This window comes from Caloenas nicobarica, chromosome 2 (genome assembly GCF_036013445.1).
Source record: "Caloenas nicobarica isolate bCalNic1 chromosome 2, bCalNic1.hap1, whole genome shotgun sequence".
NCBI lineage: Eukaryota > Metazoa > Chordata > Aves > Columbiformes > Columbidae > Caloenas > Caloenas nicobarica.
Window position 1 is genome coordinate 10764476 of NC_088246.1, and position 22465 is coordinate 10786940.

The 22465-nt window shown below is 37.2% G+C and overlaps 1 protein-coding gene across 1 annotated transcript in view; it reads right to left on the reverse strand.

Moving 5' to 3' along the window:
* Positions 1-22465, reverse strand: part of PTPRN2 (protein tyrosine phosphatase receptor type N2) — a 652409-nt gene that overhangs the window by 391156 nt on the left and 238788 nt on the right. The window contains 4 exon segments of the mRNA XM_065628527.1: positions 8997-9370; positions 9797-9837; positions 11165-11419; positions 17129-17603. Of these exon segments, the coding sequence (XP_065484599.1) occupies positions 8997-9370; positions 9797-9837; positions 11165-11419; positions 17129-17603 (1145 nt within the window).

Here is a 22465-nt window from a genome sequence, read left to right on the forward strand (position 1 = left end):
CGGTAAGTGTGAATTTAAACCTCTTAATACAGATAGATTCAAGTCCAGACCAATTTGTAACACAGATGACACTTGGTAAAAATCAATGGCAGTGGCCAGGCTATGAAGGTCAGAGGAGATAACAGCATCATGGAAACATGAGAGTGATAGAGAAATCAAGAAGGATGAACTCTCTGGAGTTATAATGGAAGTGTGACACTGTGCCAGCTTGTACTTGCATTACTTTAAACACACACTACCCTCCAGCTGTGTTAATAGCAACAAATTCATACAGATGCTTTGTCTCCAGCAGAAGCATGGAAATAATGGCAATAATCTGTGCCATAATTGTGACAGCCTCCTTTCTGAGGCTGAAATGGACCTCACTAAAGTACTCCCCTAATGCATTTTAAGCTGAATGTTAGAAACAGCACTGGAGTCCACTTGTCATGAACCTTGAATCTTTGATGCAGAAAAGCCTTGAAAATGCAAAATTGTTCTTTCGTTTCAAATTACTCCTTCATACAAGTAATTGATAAATGAGACTGAGGATAACTCATGACACACATTTTGATGCACTTCCAACTTTTCATTCTTTCCTTTCCTTCATATCTTCCTTCACCTATTCCTTCAAGGCAGCTCAAAGCCCAGACCAATTTATTATGCAAATGGTTTAAATTTAAAATGACAAAAGACATCCAACAACCTATTGTTAAAAGAAAGATGTTGAAGAAACACAAAAATTTCTGTAAGAGATACAAACTTCAAAGCTTTAAAACTGACTTTTTATAAAAAGCAATCTCCGCACTGTTAGGAAATAAACTCTAAATTTATTTCTACAGCAGATATACCTAGTCTTTAGATTCTGGCATATCCTCTTCAAACAAGTGCCAGTGGAAAGCCAGAAAATCTACTTGAAGGATAAATTAAAATATCTTCTCAGATCTGATTATTCTCTGTGTTCCAAATTAGTTTTCACTGATTTTCTACTTATGAAATTGTATTTGTGTGCATAAAAATGATTTAGAGTGAGATTAAAATAACTTCATTCTAATTTTCAGAGGTTAAGAAATTCCAAAAAAATTTCAGGCATGAAAATTAAATTATGGCATTTTTATATCTGAGCTTCCCAGGACTGGATAGTACAGCCCTGATGAAGAGTACTGGTACATAATAGAGTGCATTATGATTCAGTCTGCTGCATTCCCAGGAATCCTGATCTTTGGCTTTCTCCTTCTCAGTAATTTCAAAAGCTTAAATTTATCACTCCTTTGTAATGAACTACATGGTAATTTCCCCCAAAAACTGACTGTGATATGCTATAAGTATTGACCATATGGTATTGTGAGATATTGCAGAATCTCAGGGTTTTAGTGACTACCACTGTTTATAAAAACAAAGCACAGCTCCCAGCCCCATCCCCAGTTCTGGGATATAGAATAGAATCATAGAATCGTCTCGGGTAGCAGAGACCCTCAAGATCATCAAGTCCAACCATAACCTAACTCTAGCACTAAACCATGTCCCTAAGAACCTCGTCTAAATGCCTTTTAAACCCCTCCAGGGACGGTGACTCCACCACTGCCCTGGGCAGCCTGTTCCAATGCCTCACAACCTTTTCCATGAAGAATTTTTTCCTAATATCCAATCTAAACCTCCCCTGGCGCAACTTGAGGCCATTTCCTCTTGTCCTATCACTTGTGACTCGGGAGAAGAGACCAACCCCGTCCATGCTCCAACCTCCTTTCAGGCAGTTGCAGACAGCGATCAGGTCTCCCCTCAGCCTCCTGTTCTCCAGGCTGAACCCCCCAGTTCCCTCAGCTGCTCCCCATCGCATTTGTGCTCCAGGCACCTCAGCAGCTTCGCCACCTCCTCTGCACTCTCTCCAGTACCTCAATGTCTTTCTTACGATGAGGGGCCCATATGTAATGTGCAGCTTCAGCAATTAAAGGTCCATCACCTGGAGACAGCAGAGAACCTGAACCTGCACCTGGAGAGGTCGTGGGTACCTGCACCAGCGGCTCTCCTCAAAGAGCTGGCACGTGAGACCCGAACAAGGGATACTAACAGGGCACACAACGCATGGAAGGACAGATGGGAATGTCTGTTCTGGGAAACAGGGCCAATGGCCACATCTGTTCAGCTGAGCAGAGGGACACAAATGTGAGCTAGTCTTGGTGGCACTACTGGGAACTCCAGGCATGCTCCTGCAGTTACCCGTTGCCTTTCATCAGTTCAAAGGACCAGAGTGATTCCTTGCCATTACTGTTGCTAGTGTGACAGATCAGCTGGTCACCAGATACATCAATTCAAAATTTTGCTCTGGATGTTCCTCTGGAGCTAAAAATGCAGAGCTGGTCCTGATAGAAAGCAGAGGAAAATATCTGGGCAAGTGAAGAGGAAGGAAAGATGGAAGGACTATTCTCTTGTAAAGTGATCAACATCGGCAGGTGAGAATCATATTTTGGGATAATATATTTCAACAGATTTTGGAAGCACAAAAGCTAAGGGCAACAGAAGTAGAACAGACTTTTATCTTACTTCTGCACATACAACAGACAAGAAGAAATTCAAACTATTCAAAGCTGAACTATCATATTGAAAAAAAAAAAGCAGTAGATATTCCTCTCTATGGCAAAGCTACAGCAACTGCTGCTTGTATTTTCTTGTGCAAGAATAAGATGCATGAAACATCATTTTCCTATGGAAATATATAATATCAGAATTAAGGCACTGAAGCAATAACGTGGGGGATATGCTCTCTGTAATTTTCTAAATATCACAAGGAATCTGGAGCATTAAAGAGGGAAAAAATATTTTATGTCTAGAAAACTCTAGGGAGTGTGAATAGTTACACGTGAAAAGTCAGCCAAGGAAGATTCTAGATTTATGTCTCTCCACCAGTTATGGTGTTGAGACATAATGACAGAATTGTCTCTACTGGATAAATCCATAAGCAAGTATTTTTCACCTGTATTATTTAGGTAGAAAGTCAAGCTATGTTATCAGAGGCAAAACTTTCAGCTTTAAAATCAGTGATGGACATTTATGGAACTTACTTATACAAGGGTGGAGATTGCTACAGAGAGTGACAAAGTGAGGGCAAAAATCTTTCATTTAATCTTTTTTTTTAATGCGAGCAATGCTGTTCCTTGCTGATTGTAACAGACCTGAGTAGCAAGAGCTTTTCTGTTTTAGGCATGTTTATAATTGTTTTTATTTTTTAAGTTAGTTGTAAAAGTTAAGTGAAGAATATGCACAAATATGCACTACCAGGTAGAATAGCAATTTCAAAGAGGACATTGAGATAAGCATAGAATCAGTGTTTCTGTTTGCACATATGTGTTAAAGGACAAGAACATTTTGTTATTATTTTCTAAAAAAGAGCTGAAAAGCCTCATGGAACACAAAAAGCTCAGTTTCTAAAAACCATCAAGACCTCTTCCAGTAACAAGGAACAATAAAACCTATCAGCTCTGTTTCATTGCTGTAGATATTGTGAAACATTTTCTCCTATTTATTTTGAATGTCATCTTAAAATGCAATTAAAATGCACTAAATATTTTAACCTGGTAGGGGAAACAAATAATGAAGATAAGAAAAATATAATGCTTTAATGACTTGCCTAGGAAAACAGAAAATTGGGGAATAAACCAAGAGTTCTGTACAACCCAGCTTTGGGGTCCTAACCTGAACGCCATCCTGTGGAAAGTAATCATTATACACAGAGCAGTATCATTTATCACCTTTGTAAAGGTGGAAAAAGAATATCAAGCATTTGGAATTAACCTGACCCTTCAGTACGTTAAATGGGTAAGACCAACCAACCATATTCCATAGCAATTTTATATTATGAACACAAGATCCATTTTCAGCTTTTTCGCAGCATCTGAGCAGAATGCCAGCTACCCTAAATTAAATGCATAGAATTGCATGTATGATCCAATTAAGTTAACATGTTGTGAACAGATTTACAGCCTATATAATTGTAAACAGACAGTCTGGAATTGATAGTTAACATATGACAAAACATGAAAGATCCAGGAATTGACTAATACAACAATGCCAGAAGTTGGCTCACGAGCTAACAGAGCTGCCGTGAGCTGTCTGTGATCTTGTATTTACAAAAAAAAACTTCAAGCACATGCATGCTGATAAATTGCAAAATGGGACAGGTTCCTCTGCACCGAGTGTCCAAGCTCCACGCATGGCTTCAGAAAAGCACTTGATTTTAAGCCCAAAAGATAAGCAGAGAAAAGTGATAAACTTTCTATGGTTAAATTAAGATTTTTGTTAGTGCATTTAGGTCTACCCAATCTCATATTTAAGAAACTGCACACCAGCTTGACTATTTAAGATGTTAACCATGCAGAAGCTTGCATTTAGTTTTATTGGAGGTGGTCCAGTGGTAGAATACCATTTTTTTTGAAAGAGAAAAGAGTAAACAAAGTAAATCACCCAATTTGATTGGTTTCTCAGCATAATAAAGTGCTGAAGCAGCACAGTGGAGGATTTGCTGGACAATTTTCTACCCCGAAACTGTCAATTCATTCTGAAGCTTAGTGCTGATGGATATTATGGATTGGTATGGATTGCACTGCTCCAACCATCTGAAAGGTCACTCGACAAACACAGCAGGAGTGACCTATTGTTCTTGCCATTGACGATCAGACTGCCGTTTTGACAAGTCTTTAAACTATCACAAATCTTTTCTTCAAGTATTACATGGAAATGTTTATCTTTGCTTTGTGGCACAATTAAAAGCTGGCATCTTAGGAGTTCACTGAAGCAGTCTTAATATCTCCTTGGGTCACACTTGCAAAGCCATGGAAGCCTGAGAATCTAATAGTGAATGGATCACCCCTGACATCTGTCAACTACACCACCGAGTATAATCTTTTCAGTTCCATTTTCAGATCAGAAGGTGAAAAGAACTCAAGCTATTATCCCCAGTGTACAAATACATTGGACTACTTCCCTTTCTCACCAAAAGCCCGCTGTTGCGGCTGTAAAAATGAAGCTTTGCTGCTCCAAAAAATCGTGGCTAATAAAAACTGATGGGTTGAAACTATGACCTATTGCTTTATGGAGGAAGAAGCAAAACATACAAAGATAGTAGTACTGGAAAATAAATAAGTACCTCTCGTGTTATATTTTGGCATTTCATTTTGTGTGCACAAATTAAGAGTGGACTAAAAAAAACCCCAAAAATCTAAATCATAATTAACATAAATTAATCATAAAAAACAACTGAATAGTGCCATTGTAAAAGCAGTTTAGAACTGGTTAATTAAATCCAAAGCACTTGGCCATTAAATAATGATTAACATACAGACAAGCCAACACAAGTATGAAGACCTCAAATCATTTGGGACATTTCTTAAAGCAAGTACTCTGAAACTCCCAAAAGGTCTTCTCTAAACTGTAGAGATGGTTTTCTTTAAGAAGTTAAAATCTTAACTGTGCTAATTGATAGAAGAAAGGTACTTCACAGATGAATCTAACACTCAGGTTGTTAGAAAGATACATTTCGTGCCTACCTTTAGGTCCAGCTTCCTCTCTATTTTAGAGAACTTTTGAAAAAAGCATAAAGATCTAAACACAAAATATCAATTATCAGTTGTGAAATCGATTTTCTGTGTACTTACAGACTATGATCACCTCTCAAACAGGAGTGATTTTAGACTGACACAGATCTGACTAGGAATACTTCCAGCCTCCTTACTTCACTGTATGAATATAATATGCATGTACAGTTATATACAAATGTGTACCATGCACCTATGCCATTTATTAATACTATTTATTTACTGCAAACATTGAGTGAGATTTTCAGTGCAGAAACTGAAATATACTGGAAGCTTACTAAAGAAATGTTCCTTAAATGGACTTGAAAATTTCTCTTCTATACAGTGATAATTAACAAACATCCCATTCTCTATCCTCTGTCCCCCAAGAAACAATGGAATTACAGCAACATTCATGAAAACAAGGCATTACCAAAACTCTCAGCTACACTGATCCAATTGCTCTCTAAGGCCACTTTATGTACTCAAGAAATGGTTGTGGGAAATACTAGCACACAACAGATCCCTCGACTGCTGTAGAAAGTATTTCACTGTTCCTGCAGAGCGTACAAGTCCATTTTTAGTATGTGGAATTTCCTAAACAGGTTTTGTTCATCTTATAAAATTCCAGAAAATCTAAGGGGTTTTTTTGTAACATATGGGTTTTTCATTTTACTCGTACATTTCAGATGGACCTATTCAAAACAAGTTTAACCACAACAACAAAAATTAAACCAGTATATTTGGGAGCTGAAATGCTGAGGGTCAAATCACTGAAGAGTTATAAGTCACTGGCTAAGAACACTGAATCAAAATCTGTTTGCTGCAGATCGAATACAATATAATCCTGGTACAAAAGGAATTGTTCTTTAGTTCACCTCCATCACCTAATTCTCATTAACAATTATCTCATGTTAGATTAGGAACCGAAAACAAGCATGAAAGCTTATTCTCTTTTTCTCTACGGTGACTTTGGAGAAGGTGACATCTAGTTGTACTCAAAGTTCTAAGAAAGTAGTGAGGAGTTACCAGTTAAGTTTTATGAATACAGATAGCACGAGCATTGTATAATGAGCTGGTTACCATTAAAAACTGAAATTGTTTTGATAAACATATTTTTGAATTCAAACCATTTAAAATAGTTTCATCTAAGACATTGCAATTTTTTTCTCATCGTTGCTGAGAATTAACAACATCCCAATGTTTATCTAAAAGCACTTTGCCCAAAACTTACTAAAACTGTAATAATCTAGTATATAAGAAAAGTACTTTTTATCTTTCTGGCATTGAAAATAGCAAAGAAGTTGAACAAATCTATGCTAAATTATATTTTTGTATATGGAGTCCTCTAGGACCAAGAATTTTTGGACAAATGACCCTATTCAGCAAGTTTCATTGAATAATAATAGACATAATCCAGGGAAAACTCATCAGCAGGGGACCAGCTAGGAAGAAAACCAGATAAGATGACACAGTGAAGAATCTACATGCTGTGAAGACCGAAATTCAGAATATATCCAGCTACATAGAGCTGTGAAAGCTCTGAGCTTTTAGAGAATTTATAAGCCAAATAAGTCTGGATGGTCAAGGGAGATGGTGTCATGAAGATTCTGTTGGATTTAAAGTGATTTCCAGACTGATGCGAGTTAAAAGGCCTGGGGGAAGTAGCACTGAGCTGGGGAAAAACTGGTTTTTACTGCTTCACACAGCATTCACAGGTGGGAACCAAGAAGTGTGGTTACACTAGAGAATACCATCAGTTTCTGGCAAACTACTTTCAAAAACACAGAAGAAAACTCTTGAGTGTCCCCCTTGACAAAACGCAAACAGAAGTGTAACCTACCTGAAGGACTAAGTTATGACCTAGACAAAAAACTGGAAGAATACTCTGTAATAACTAGCTTTCTCCTGGAAGAGGTTCTTGAGAATATCGAGCCTGCTGTAGGAACTAGTCAACAAAAATGAGCATTACAGGAAAACAACTGCAAAGTGCCATTGTAAAAGCAGTTTAAAACTGGTTAATTAAATCCAAAGCACTTGGCCATTAAATAATGATTAACATACAGACAAGTCAACACAAGTATGAAGACCTCAAATCATTTGGGACATTTCTTAAAGCAAGTACTCTGAAACTCCCAAAAGGTCTTCTCTAAACTGTAGAGATGGTTTTCTTTAAGAAGTTAATAAAATTCAACACTAAAATAGTAAAAATAAAACCCAGAATGAGACATGATAGGAACGCAAGGAACTATTAACATAACTCTCATCTCCACTCTATGTCCTCACAAGGTGAGCACTTTCCTTCAGCATCTCTCATTCCAGTGACTAAGTAACTTTTACTTTCTGCAGGATAACCTCTGAGTCCTTATGAAATCTACTTCTTCCATTATCTCTGAGGTGTGAGCGTTTGTTCCCTACATTTTGGGAGGCCTCTGTCTCTGAGGCCTGCAGGCTCTCTTCTGCCTCTCCCTCCGTGCACCACCTATAATCTCTTCCCCCAAATGGGATCCTTGCTTCGTGATCCCATCTTTCTCCAGTGTAGCCCCTGGGAGAAGGCAAACAAGCAGCTGTCCTCTGTCACCCAGCCACATGCATTTCAAGGCAACGCAGTGTGGTAAAAAGAAGAATCTTGCATCTTCTATTGCCTTCGATCCAGTAATAAGTTTGAGATATTCAAAAGAATAAATGCATGCTACAGAAGTTTCTGTCTCATTTTCTCTGTAATACTGGGCAGAGATTTGTAAGCCTATCCTAGAAATTCCTAATTTCTGACAGAAGATGAGCTGGGATTACTAATCAAGTATAACATTGTTCCCACAGTGGGAAGAGGGATGTAAAAGTGCCCACATCGTTCTAAACTCCAAAGTGTTCCTCTAATAAACTGTGTATCGCAAGGGGGAAAAAAGCTGTCTTTTGAAAGTATAGTATTAAATGTCAAATTCATTAGTGACATGACCTGAAATCACTAGGTATTTCTTTCTAAACTAGCTGCATATGTGATGTTTGGATTCCGATACATGTTATTTTCAGATCAAAACGAAACCACTGAGAAAATATTGTGCTTTATTATTGTGTGTCATTTTTTGAAAGAATGACTCAGGCATTGATATTTAGGCTACTTTCAAGACAAATATTTAAAGCCCACATCCTAACCATAAGTATGCTTACTGACATATTGGAAGGTCACTGGAACATGAGAAGATAGAGAGAGGTCTAAGCAAAAGACCTACAAACTAAATATTTTCTGCATTGGAGGAGAGGCAACTTTAAGGAAATTAAACTTTTTTTCTTGTATTTTCATCAAAGTACTGAACAGATTCCAAACAGTTTCAGATGGATTAAAAATCAGGCCTGTGGCATTTGCCTCTTGTACATTCATATTTCATTAGGTGCTATGACTTTATCTTTTCTCCAGTTAAAAACGCCATTCAAATTGGCTGCTGTACTTACTCTTTCACTGTAACAATATACCCATATTCTTTCTCCTCAGAAGACTTCACTTCAAGTTGTAAGCCTTGTCCCATATTTTTCTGAGGCTCTTTATAGGAGTTTCCATCCTGCATTAAAGCATTCTTAATCCAGTAGCTGGTCTCGCTCGGGTCTTTGGAGTCAGGTTCAGTGCTCTCTGCAGCTGTCAGTTCCCTTGAGAAAGTCTCACTTTTTACATTTTCCACACCAGCATTCATTTCTTCTGAGGAAGAAGAGTCAGTGTCTTCAGATTTCTTGGTTTCTGTCTTAGTAGAGTCTTCAGGTATAAGGTCTTTAGGCATATTTTCATGTAATGCATTCTCATTCAAGAAGTTAACTAGTTTTGCGGTGTTCTCCTGTGTTAAAAGAATACCATTATTTTTAGAACTAAAACCAGGAATGTTATACTGAACCAAACCTGGATATAACTTTTCAAACTCTTACTGATATGGTAGAGTCTATTGGTCACTTTCTTACTAACCTGATGAAAAGCCTGAATTTGTCTGAACTTTGCAATCTGTTATGAATTCTGTCTATCTATGAATGAAAGAAAGGCAAAACTGGACTTGATATCATTTTTTGGAACTAAAAAATTCATTTTGGTTAAGGTTTAAATAAATGCTCATTTGATATTTCAAAGTATAAACAACAATATGCCTATGCTGTGATACTGAATTACATCCACACAAGACATAAAACAAGTCTTATGTTTCAGAAGTGTTTGACCTTCATTACATATTCTGAGATGGAATACTTGTTTTGTTAAAATAATGGTACTCTACCTCTTTATCGGTTCTTGCACTGGCTTCACGTACTCCATTGTCTGTAGGATATGAAAAGCACAAATACATAGTTATGAAGGGAAAACATCATATATGAAGCAAACAACATTTACAGGCTGACTTTGTAGTGGTGGCCTTTTCACGCAATTTAAACATTAAGACATCAAAGCTGAAAGGGCAGAGTAAAGAGCACTGTATAATTCAGTATTGTTATTCTAACCCCACTTCGATAGCAAATTAATGCAAGATCAATAGACAGAGTACTTCAAGAGCCAATGTAATAGTGTTATTTTGCTAAGTAAGTGTCCAATCTTCATATCAGTTTACCAATATCTAAGAAAAAAACCCATTAAAATGGCTCTAGCTAGCTGAATGGGAATTTACATTAAAGAAAAAGTAAATACATACATCCCTTATACATATTTTCATGGAAGAAGACGACTTAATTCAATAGATATCTACCAAAACCATGTCATGGTTTAACTACAGTGATGTTATGCAGTCATGTCATTAACCTCAGTCTAACAATGCTGGCTTTTTGGTTTATGAACTGAGTCTTATTCATCTCTCCCAGCATGATTCAAGACAAACCCTCTGGTCTGCTCATTTTAATATACAAAAAGAACTGAAAATTAAAATACCCAGAATATCCCTAACTAGTAAGTATTTCAATATAGCACCATGAAAAAAGACAGTAAGTTAAAATCACTGTTTATCACTTACAGCATATGTTTTTGGTATCATAGATATCATAACATTCCTACAACAGAGAATGAGTAAGTGGTAACTTATGTCCCACTGTGGTATTAACACATTAATGGCAATTACTGGAGTTCCTGACTCTGCATCACCAGGAAAACACGTGTCCAGTAACAACTCTTTTTTCCCTGTGCAGGAAAGGGAACGAGTAGTTTTCTACCTGAACCTAAGACTTTCTTCTGCAAGTAATTGCGATGCATTAAAGAATTATTATCTGTAAACCATAACTTTTTAAATTCAAAATACATTATTGGAATATAATAATTTTTATTATCATTTTGCTTAAACATCTCATTTCCAAGAAAGGGAAATTAGACAACACAGCATAAAGCAATTTGTATTTCAATATAATTGGGTGAATAGATCTATCTTGTTTGTGAAGCTTGAAGACCAAGGATTCAAAAAAGATGCGTTTTCAGTAAATAAAGTATCTGCTGTAAAAAGAAAACAAAGCTAAAATTATGCAGCCTTTGGGGAAAAACAAAGAAACTTTCCCTCCTATCTTATTTAAAACTGATTACAAAAAAAAAAAAATATAGCACTCTTGTGAAACAATAAAGGAGAACTAGGGTACCTATCTTTTCTGTACTTAACTCTTAGAATTAATACCTGGTTTGTTAACACTGTTTTCCATTAATCCAGTCTGTGTCTCTGCCCTTCCTTGAGCACCTCCTTTTCTCATTTGTGCTTCTGTTTTGTCTTCTCTAGTTTTTCCAGCACCCTCCTCTGTTTCTTCCTGAATGCCAATGGTTTGAATTGCATTGGCGATAGTATCAGCAATCTCATCCAGTTCTGTTGAGCTGAGATTCTCCACATTCACCTGGTGTTTCTCTAGGTCCTTCAATACATTTTTAATAATTGTCTCTGAATCAAAAAACAACATAAGCACAAGATTTAGCTGCATATATTAAATGCGTGCTTGTATCAATATGTATCTTCCATATTTCCTAAAAAATGAGCTTTTCCTTCATGGAGAATATCTATTTTCAAAAAGACTGCATACGTATTCATGCACCATCTTTACAGAAAACACAATATTTTACATGGATGTTAGAGTTTATGAGAAGGTGAACTCATGCCAGGCACTGGGGGATGTTTGCCACTACAAACCAGGAAACTGTCCTAGAGAGAGGAGTATAAAATTGTCACACGTTCTTTACAAGAAGAGTATTGTCTCCTTGTCTAAACCAACTCAAAATACTGAAGACAAGTGTTAAGGTAGCTTAACTTTTTTTTAGCAGCACTAAGATAATGCAAACAACACTACTGTTTATTAGAGATAAGGTTTCTTTGGTGATTTGCTTTTTGCAAGGTAAATAGCTATACAGAGTTCTGGAAAAAATAAGAGACATTTTGCCTTTCAATCAAAAAGATCCTCTTCAATTAGAAGTGGATATGGATATATGTCCATTATATACATGCATATGTAATGGACGAATCTTCTAAATTGTATTGATTTATCTTGGAAAATATATATTTTGCCAAAAGTGAACTTTACTGTTTTGGTTTGTCAGCGATGAATGTTTTATCTGTCACATTGAGGAAAGAAATGTTAAGATGACATTCCAGGCCATGAAAAGCTGACAGACTTACGTTTTCAGGGAAAAAAAAAAAAATAAGCAATTTAAGCTGTAGGAAATACCAGCCCTGCCAGATTACCACAGAAGCATTGTGCCTGCTTACGTATCATTTCTGTTCTTATGTTTCATAGAACTATCATACAATAACCTGACAGAAAAACCTAAATTATTGAAATGGAGCTAATAAAGTCAGGAAAGAAAATATAGAATATATGTCAGTTCCAAATCAAAACTAAAACTTTTCAACTAAATGTATAAAGACACATTGCAAAGCACATCACAGTAGGAAAAAGTGTTCTTGGAACACTGTTTGTTTACCTGACATCAGTGCACCTACAAAAGAATGAAAACTGTGATGACTTCAGTGACTTTCTTTTTCAAGAGTTTTTGACATTTATCCATTGATATGAATAGCCCATGACATGCAGCAGCTAACAATCTGTGAGTGAGATTCTGAAGGTTTTTTCCAATCATCTGGAATAATATTTACAAATGTTCATAATATTTTTTAGTGCAGATCAAGAATCCACCTCTGTATTTCTAAAGTCCTTGTAAATGTGGAATGGTCTTAGAAAATACCTTTCTCAAGAATGAAAGGCTTCTAAGTCACATAAGCATCATACATTAACACTCAATTTTAGCCAAACGAAGAGAGAACATGCCCAAAACAGCCAACTGATTAGAGCTTTGCACATGAGCTTCCCAGAATCCAGATTAGTTTCTTAACTATTAAACGATACTGACTGCCTTAAGATCACTCGCTTATTTTCCTACAAAATTTTTGAAGCATTTTTTACTTGTTCAACCTCAGAAACCACATTTCTTCTCCCTTAGAAGACTTAGAAGCCCTGCTTTCTAGCTATAACATGTTGAGAATGTCATTCAGTTTACTGCGATTTTCAAGCTATTAAGAAACATCTTACCAAGAAACTGGATTTATGAAAAAAATTCAAAAACACGTGCCTAGTAGCACTATTTTTTCAAAATTTACACTCTCAGATTCTCAAGTTTACTCAGTGCTAATGTTACTTAGGGTCCTGAATATTCATCTGTTTTCTGAAAACAGGAACAACAACTTTAAAATACTTCAAAAGAGTGGTTATTCAAACTATGGAGTTTTTAACAAAATGCGCAGGGAGATGTTTCAAGCAAATTCTAGCAAATGGAACAGCACAAAAGCAATTGCGACATTGAGTAAAAGTTGTACAATGTTAATTCACTTATGATGAAAAAGCTAGTTCAAATTACACTAATTCAGCAGTAGATTCAATGCAAAAGTAGCTCGAAATTCTGATTTGAAAAATCAGCAACCTGAGGTTTCCAAGCTAAAAGCAAGATTGAGCTGCAGAAAAATAATTTGCCTGTGTGTTCTCCTTTTAAGTTTTATTTAAGCTAGTCACTGGCCATTACATCAATATTTGAAGACAAATCTTAAAATACAATTATGTTTCAGGACAATATATTATTAAAAGGCCTATATTAACCTAGCACTACTGGCTATTTTCACTTATTTCAGTTGTTTCACAGCCAGTTGTCAAGACCAACTACTGGGCTATTCAACATAGCCTTCTCGTTTCCACTCCATTTCACTTTTTTCCAAACTAACTTTTCTCTTTACCTATTTTCTTAGCCAAGTCTTATCTCTCCAGTCCACTTCCACAGGTTTATAGTCAATAGCGAAGCAGTCTCAATCTCAGAAAAAGTGGAAACGGGGCAGGGAATCAGAAGAAAATGAATGGTCACAGGCCCTACTCCAGAGAATACTGACAGGCTCACTGCAGGTCTTCCTGGTTCATTAAATAAACCTGTTATAGAGGAGCCTCCTGCTCCTCTGATGTTGCTATTCCTGCCCTGGTCAATGCCACCTAGGCACAATTCATCGAACGAACTCCCAAATACTTTTGTCCATATGAGTAAAACTTAGGCATTATACGCTACCTTTACTGAACAACTGCAAGTGTGACTTAAAATGCCAAGGACCAAAGGTGATGACCAAATCCAGTAAGTACGAGTAACACCATGTTTTCAGTATACTGGGAGGAATAGTCACCAAAATGTCTGTAACAGCCTGGTGAAATGGAGGGCTACATAAAGAGTCTTGCTAACTTGATGAGGTTACTGATATGACATTAATACATGCCCATGTTAAATACGGATGTTTCCGCTTCTCGTTATGACACTTATCCATGTTTGTATATCATTTGCATATTCTTGTATAAGGCTGATCTATTTACAAACACCAATGTGTAATAAAAATCAGAAAACATTGTTGGAAAAAGACCAAAAAGCAGATGGATACTGCAATGGCACATTGCTTCAGCAGCACATATACTTGAACATGCATGTACCTGTGCACAGCCCTTATACTCTCCCACTGACCCCTTCTAAACAGAATTGGCAATGCTCAGCCACATTTCACACAGCCTATATGGCAAACCAGATTTCTCCCATAGCTCCAGCTTCTGAACTGGAGAAGGCAAGTTGCCTTTCATAGTTGCCTTGGAACTATGATGAGAGTAAAGGCACACGTATTCTAGATTATGCAATTTTTGATATAAGCTTCATCAGTAGAATCCTCCTTGTAGGTAACAATAGCAGCTTAGAAAGGGAAAATGGCTTTTTATTGTATAACATATCAATCATGCTCCATACTCTGTTGACACAACTGCCGAAGCCAGCTTGCCTGACAACCGAATGGTAGCAGTCCCACAGGGTGCTCTGTCTTCTTCTACCCCATCACCCTACTGACCATGTATCAGCTGTCCTCAGCAGCTGAGAGCCATACGGATTGGTGACCACAGCTTTGCAAGATGAAGGACGTACAAAAATATCTTTGCTTTATAAACAGCGAAGTTTGTTATTTTTTGGAAAAAAAAAAAGACATTTGAATTTTATGGCCTTTCCAAAGTAATGGATGTATTCTGTGATATTTAATACAAAAAGTGAGTAGACTAGAACAAACCACTTAACACTGAGCCAAATTCTAAATGTGGCTGGTGCAGATTCCGCTGTTGCACTGTGTCTACAAAGGCAGTACCCACGCACATCACGCTACTCCTAGAGGTGACAGTTTCCAAATCTGGTAGAAAAATAGCTACACTTTTCCTTCTCTTGTATTTCTCCCTCAGGGTGCCTTGTTAGCTAATTTACCTGCCACTGTTTTGCAGCAATTCTCAGTGCTAATCTGCTCAGGACCTTCTGGATTGTTCTCTCAGTCAAGTTTCTTTGTCTAATCCTGTGCCAGATGCAGCAGAGAACTGAGTTCACATGCTTTCCAGTTTTTGAACACTTCTGTGGTTTAGAAAGCGAGAGAGAGAAACCACCCACAAGTGTACAAAAATCCTGAAGCACCAGAGAGATTGGAGAAAGGCTAAAAGTAGAAAGAGATGGCTCAGTCAGCCTGGCAAATCTGAATCCAAACCATTTTCATTTCAATGGACAGCACTTCAAACAACAAATACATTGGGTCTGTCCTCACCACTTCCTTATGAGACTATTAATTGCCTAAAAAATACGTATTATTTCCTACTCAAACAATTCATAATTTTATGTCTATGCAGCATTTACGAGCTATTGCAATGGACCAGGTTCCTAAAGGACACATTATGTACACGAAGTCAAAGCAGTACAACGCAGTGAATTGTGAAACCTGTTATTCCCTCTAAGTGTTAAGCATTTTTTTCCCGGTTGGCTCTTACCAAGAAAGGTGAAGTGGAACAGCTGGAGGATAATGAAACCAGCATGTTCCTAGTTTGTTTTGAGTCTAGCAACAAAATTGTCTAACCTGTGCAAGAGACTTACAGTGCCACCTGGATTTGATTTTACATTATACTTCATTCCTTGAAACCTATTATCTCTGGGCACCATACCAAGAATGCTTTCACTTCTGAGCATCCTTTAGATTGCAAGTATTATCTTTCCTCTGCTGCAACTCTGACATTTCTGTGTGTTCTGTTTTTAAAATAAATAAATAGATAAATAAATAAATAAAAGAACATCACACTTTATGGATGATAATAACTACAGAAGGGATTCAAAGGAACCCTCTCACATATCACCAAAATCCATTGGGATAGTGATAACCACAGTGTAACAGATGTAACTGCTTGGCAACAGCTGAGGATCAAGTATTTCATTTTTTAGGCATTTTGAACCACTGGAAAAATACCGATAGTTAGATTAGTTTAAAGAAACAATGAAGTGAATGAGACTTATTTTCTAAACTCTGCCTGATCCCCAACCATGATGTGAAAACGCATCTCGTCTTACAAAGCAGAGCTTAAAATGTGTCACAGTATCCTGTAAGATGTTACATTCGATCTTCATTTAAATATTTGTCAAACTATCATGTACAAAAGAAACCAGGATCTGGTCCTAGTTAAGTAGCATTAGCAAAAAAAAGATGAAAATCCAGCAAATGGGTTGTTCATTATAGAATGTCCAGCCAGAAGTAGCTGTAACCTCACCTTCTTGTATTACTCTGTGTCCACCTGTCCACATAACTGACTCCTCCCCTCTCTGTACTCTGCACCAGAATTTCTCTCAATGTTAATTTCTGTGTCTAACTTTGAATTCTACCCATAGTCTTCAAATTTCTAGTTAAATACAGAGAAATAGAACAAAACCAGGCATTTCAATATTACCTATATGTAGTGTGGAGTGCATGCAAAAAACCAGACTTGACAGCAAAGATATACCTATAATTATGTGTTGTTTGTAAAAAGCTTTGAAAATATCACAAGTTACATAAATGCTACATCTTACTGAGTGCCATATATTTCTGCATGCATATGGAAGGTGGGTTGAAGAATGTGGGTAGATGTTTGCAGGGAAAGAGTAGTTAGAAGGGTGAACATTATTACTGTGAGTATTATGGTAGATAGAAATATGCCAATAGAAGGAGATTAGCAGAATGTCGAATTCTTTTTCTTTTTTCTCAAAAAAAGCTCAGTGAACATGAGGGAAACTTAAAATAAGTAAATATCAACTTTACCATCCACTATACTCAGAGGGTCCTTTGGATCATCCTGGGAAGCAGATTTATGATTCAGTATCTCAGGGGCTGGCCCCAGCACTCCAGACACAGGTCTTGGCTGGAACACCTTCTTCATTTTAACATCTTCTGTTTTTTCTTTGGCAAAAGTTCCATCAAAAGGACTGACTTGCGAAGAGTAGAATCCATCAGCGTAAATGTGAGACCCTTTAGTCCTGCTGTGGGAGCTTTTATCGTTGCTTTGTGCTGACAAGTTCTGAGTGATGTACGTGTGCATCGCAGCCAGCAGGGTTTTTTGGTCGAGCCCCATTTCTGACTCTGGTGAGAACTTGTCTGGCTGAGGCTGGTTGAAGGTCCTTCCATGGAGATTTTCAGCGTGCTGTTGATGGGATGTTGACACACGGGCCAAAGGAGGTGTTCTTTCTTTGGGTTTTTGCATCATGTAGTACCTGATAGGATCATTATAGATGTAGCTCTAGAGAGAGAAGAAGGTGGAAAAAAGGATTGGGTCATTATTGCTTTGCAATGACTATGGTGCACGAATCACAGGCATTACCCTTAGTGTTTTACCAACCAGGAAAACAATAATTAGAATCTGTAATGTGTATGCAGACTACAAACCTCATACTGCTAAGTTTGCTTTAAAGAGGCACTATCACTTTGGCACAAGTTTTGTAAAACAAGTTTATTAAATTATTAAAAAGCTAGAATAAGAGATTAGAGGAAGGATGATATATAACTCAAACTTGATGTTAACTATGTATGCACTATTTGTATTCAGTTTGACAAAGAAAATTTAGTAAAGCCACTTTCCCTTTGGTTTTTACCAGACTTGTGAGAATAACTGTTTTTCAGGCTACTTACTGAAAACTAGCAAGTCAAATTAAAAAAGTCATTTTTTAAAGAACACCCAGGAGCTGAAACAATTCCTTTGTATATAGAAAATACTTTGTTCTGTTTTAAATGCAACCTTTTTTTCCCCCACTAAATTAAATCTTTAATCAATATGTCCTCTCACGTTATAAAGAAATGTGAAAACAGCCTTTAAATTGGGTTTTAATTCGTTTATTATTTTCAGGTAAAACAACTCAGCAAATTTGACAGGAATGTAAAAAATATTCTAATCAAGATAAAAGCATATTTTCATTGAAAAAGTGTGGGTAAAAAAAGTGGAAAGGTGGGCTGGAACCAGATTTTTCTATTTTTAGTTTCAGATTTTCAAAAATTCACCACATGGGAACCCAGCAGTGCAAGACAATATCTGCTGTTTTCATTGATGTTTTTTCTGTTGTAGGTTGTGATGAAATTCAGATTTGAGGACAAATTCTAAACTCCCCTTGAGTACTTTAAGCCTCTATGCTTCACACGAAAAAATAAACTCATTATTTAGTATTATATTTACTACAATTTAATCCTAGAGACATTTTTGTCATGATCACAATCTGAAGGCAGGACTTTTTCTTTTTGGAAACCTCTTCTGTCCTCCAAAATAATTTCAAAAATAATTTTCCTTCACTCTTCACCAAATACAAATTTGAAATGAAATGCTACTTATATTCAGAATTATTCCAGTTATATTCTTTGTTTGTAATTCTTTAGGGACACTTTGCTGAAGTTGCATCCCATACTGTATGTATGCTGAAGAATGGGTCCTACCTTTCAGCTGTGGCTTCTTGGTTAAACCGTCACACAAACTACGTTACAACATGGGAGGCTTAGGAGAGTGATTATTCCTGCTCTCACTGCAATAATTGTAGTGGATCACTGGTGTCCCTGTGCGCTGATAGCATAACCGTTTAGGACAGAAAATGCTGCAAATTACATATAGAGTGCATATACACCCTAGAGGAGAGCAATTAGTAGAATTTGGCTAGAAAAATATTTATTTCCTAATGGACTTTGTAAAGGCAAAATAAGTAAGGCTGACAAGCTAATCCAGAGATGAATAAAAACTTTTAGATTTTATCTAGTTCTTTATTTATGGACTATAATTTTTTCTCTCCATCTGAACAGTTTTATTTCTTCTGATAACAGTCAGTTGATTTTATAATATATATTCATAACCCTTGCTTTCCAAGAGGTTTATGCTCCCCCTGAGAAATGATTGAAGAGGCTCATTCCATGGTTCCATATCACGATTTGTAGATTTATGACTTATGAAACTTTATTACAGAAAAAAGGCACTTTGGCTTCTTTGGCTTGTGATCCATCAACGCAAGGCTTTTGACTTCTGCAGTTGGTCTTCAACATAGAAACGTGTTCTGTTAATGCCAAGAAATTGGGCTAGAGTAAGATGCTGTCAAAGAATATAGAGCCAGAGATCAGGCAGCTTTGTGTACGAAATATTTTAATGTCCCCAGGGAACTGCATCAAACAGCAGCAACGTAGCTGCGGTTCAGTGCACCAGCTGCAGGGTTTGCACTGCACTGATCAACACCAAGAGGGGAGCCAGTTGTCAAAATACAAGTTGAATGCTGTTTACATACTTAATAGCAAATCCTAGATGTGAAAAACATTGTGTGTATTTATCTCTCCATTTCAACGGGTGTTTGCATGGGGTAATTAACTCTTTAATGATACTCACTCCCTAGAAGGAACTGCAAAGGATGACACAAAGAAGTCCAAGACACACCAAGTAGTTTGTAGAGAATACACATAAACTGTCGTCCCCCTTTCCCACCCAGGTACTCCTTACCTTGCCACCTTTTGGAGGACCTGGGGACAAGGGAAGGAAGAACAGGGAGCTGGGAAAGGAAGAAACATGGTGGTGGGGAGAGGACATTCCCCGTTCAGCCATGGAAAGACATTAAGTCAGCTCTGTTGGATCTCTGTCCCACATCCAGCTGCCTCTTTTACCTCTAAAGCTTTACTGATAAACCAAGTCTTAGGGGGAGTAAAACTGCTAGACAGTCTCAAGCCGCTCGTGAAAGATTAGGGTCAGGAGATGCAGGCTGGCTTTTGATGAGCTATTTAACAAGTCCAAATACCCTTTAACATCAACAGATCTGTGATTTCCTGCTCTTGCAGACAACAAGCACATCAAGAAAGAAAACACGACAAAAATACCAAGTGACTGTACACAAATTGGATATAAGCAGGTGCCAGTCCTGGGCTCAGAGCTGCTCCCCCGTCAAGAAGGGGCAGCCTCTCAACAGCTTGACAGGTCACACTTTGGGTAGGAAGGGATGAAATATTAAAAGTTCTCATTAAAGTACAGCACCGACAGCTCAGCTGTCTTCAGAGTGCGCTCAATACCAGCCCATCAGGTGCAGCTTAGTCTGACTTAATTAAAGGGGTCTCACAGCTGTACAGCATGGCAATCCCCAACTTGGAGGGGAAAAAATCCCCACCCCAAACTCAAACAAAACACAGCACCAAAAAAATCTGTGCCAAACACAAGGTGAAATCCAAGTAAAATTGCAGCATGGATAAATACAACCCTAGACTATGGTCTTGTGCTAAGTGGCATGAGAAAAAAAGATTACATATTTTTACAGAAAAAAGATTAAAATATCTGTTACATGTAGTTTAGAATCCAGTGACAACCGATGTCAGAGCATAATCTTATTTGAAGTGTTTCTGCAAACTAACTACCTGAACATGGACATTGCTAATTTGACTTACTTCAAAGTTAAATGGCATAATCCATGGTCAGTGAAAAGAAGAATCTGTAAATTCCTTTGTGGGTGCCTTTGGAGAAGCTGCTAACATTATGGAGAAGGAAACAGGTAGCAAGAAAAATTTTAAAATAAAATGAATTTCTAGATTGATTAAACTGGATTTATATAAAGTACTGTCAGTAACCGAAAAAAAAAAGGACAAGCATTAAATGCAACGTGCAAAGCTAGGAAAGAATACTCTAGTTACTATATAACTGGTTTATAGTGACTACAGTTAAAATACAGGTCCCTGTTGCTATCGGGATTTTTTTTTAATAGATAAGGTACTTTTCAGTTATCTCATGTCACGGATACAGCATCTTTTAAAAGTACTGTGAATTGCTAAAAAACCTCAGTTTTAAAAAAATATTTCTCCATCTGCACAAGATTTTCCTCTTCACCACCTTTCAAATAAGCTATCTCAATAATTCACACATTATCAAAAAACCCCACGCACTAACCTTTCTGAAGATGGAATTCTTAGGGCAATGTCTTATATGGTTTAGGTATGTAAGTAACTGACATTTTCTGCACAAAAGTTCACAGAAGGGCACATTAAATTACACCCTGCATATGCACTGTGCAATAGTCTATGGACCACAAGTTTTCTCTAAAAAAAAAGGGGGGGTGGGGAGGGAAGGGGGTGCAGGATTAGATACATACTACCCAAGGCATAGATAAATGCTGTTCAATTTATCCACTAAGGGATAGATTGATTTGAATATTTTGCCCAAGTGCAGAAAGAATGGAATTAAATTTATGACAAAATACTTCCTTTCTTGAGGATACGTTTGCTAAATCTTGAAAGCATATAGAGCTAAAAAAAATCCCTTAGGAATGCATAAAGAAGAAGTCTTCCTCCATCAATTTCATTTAGCTTCTTCTGTTTGATGCATTTTCAGATATTAATTCATGTTTGCTACCACCTAAATTTGGTTGGACCATGATTCCACCTACAATACTTAATTTGCTGTGGCTATTTGAGGCAGTGGCAGAATGCTCTCTGAAATTAGAAAAGAAAAACACAAACGCACACTGGAACCAGTCCCTCCCTCACCAATGGTGGGATAAAATACCATTTTCCACAGGCTACCAAAAATGAAGCGTTCTTATACTTTAACTCATTCCGTGTAGTGAAAGAAGTTTTGCATTTTCTACCAGAAGCAGTCTGTGAACCACACACCCTTGCCTCATGTAAACTCACTTTATGGGAAATACCGTGTACTTATGTGGACGCCCAACTGAACAGGTGCATGAGTGGCACTGCCTGATTGCTAGATTGGAGTGCGGGATGTGAATTTGAACACCTCCTTTTATTTTTACTTTGAGAGAAATCCAGCCAGCAGTAAAACCTGAGGACTGAATTGGTGCCATGGAACATATATTACTGCAGAAGTCCCTGGGATGGAGCTGAGCAAAGGGGATCTCCACTTTACAAGCCTCTGTGTGCTTGTAGACGTGATGTCACACACTCTGCAGCAAATTCAGTGTTAGGTTTGTCTGAAAATAATAGGTAAAGCCAATGAAAAAATTCAGTTTTCTGAGCAGCATTGGAGCAAAAGCCTTTTCTACCAACTGATAATGACCTTTACACTTACTATAGATAATGGTATTATACCATGCAAGAAATCACTGCATAAAAACCGAGAACCTGGAAGATTAATTCAGAATCCGGAAA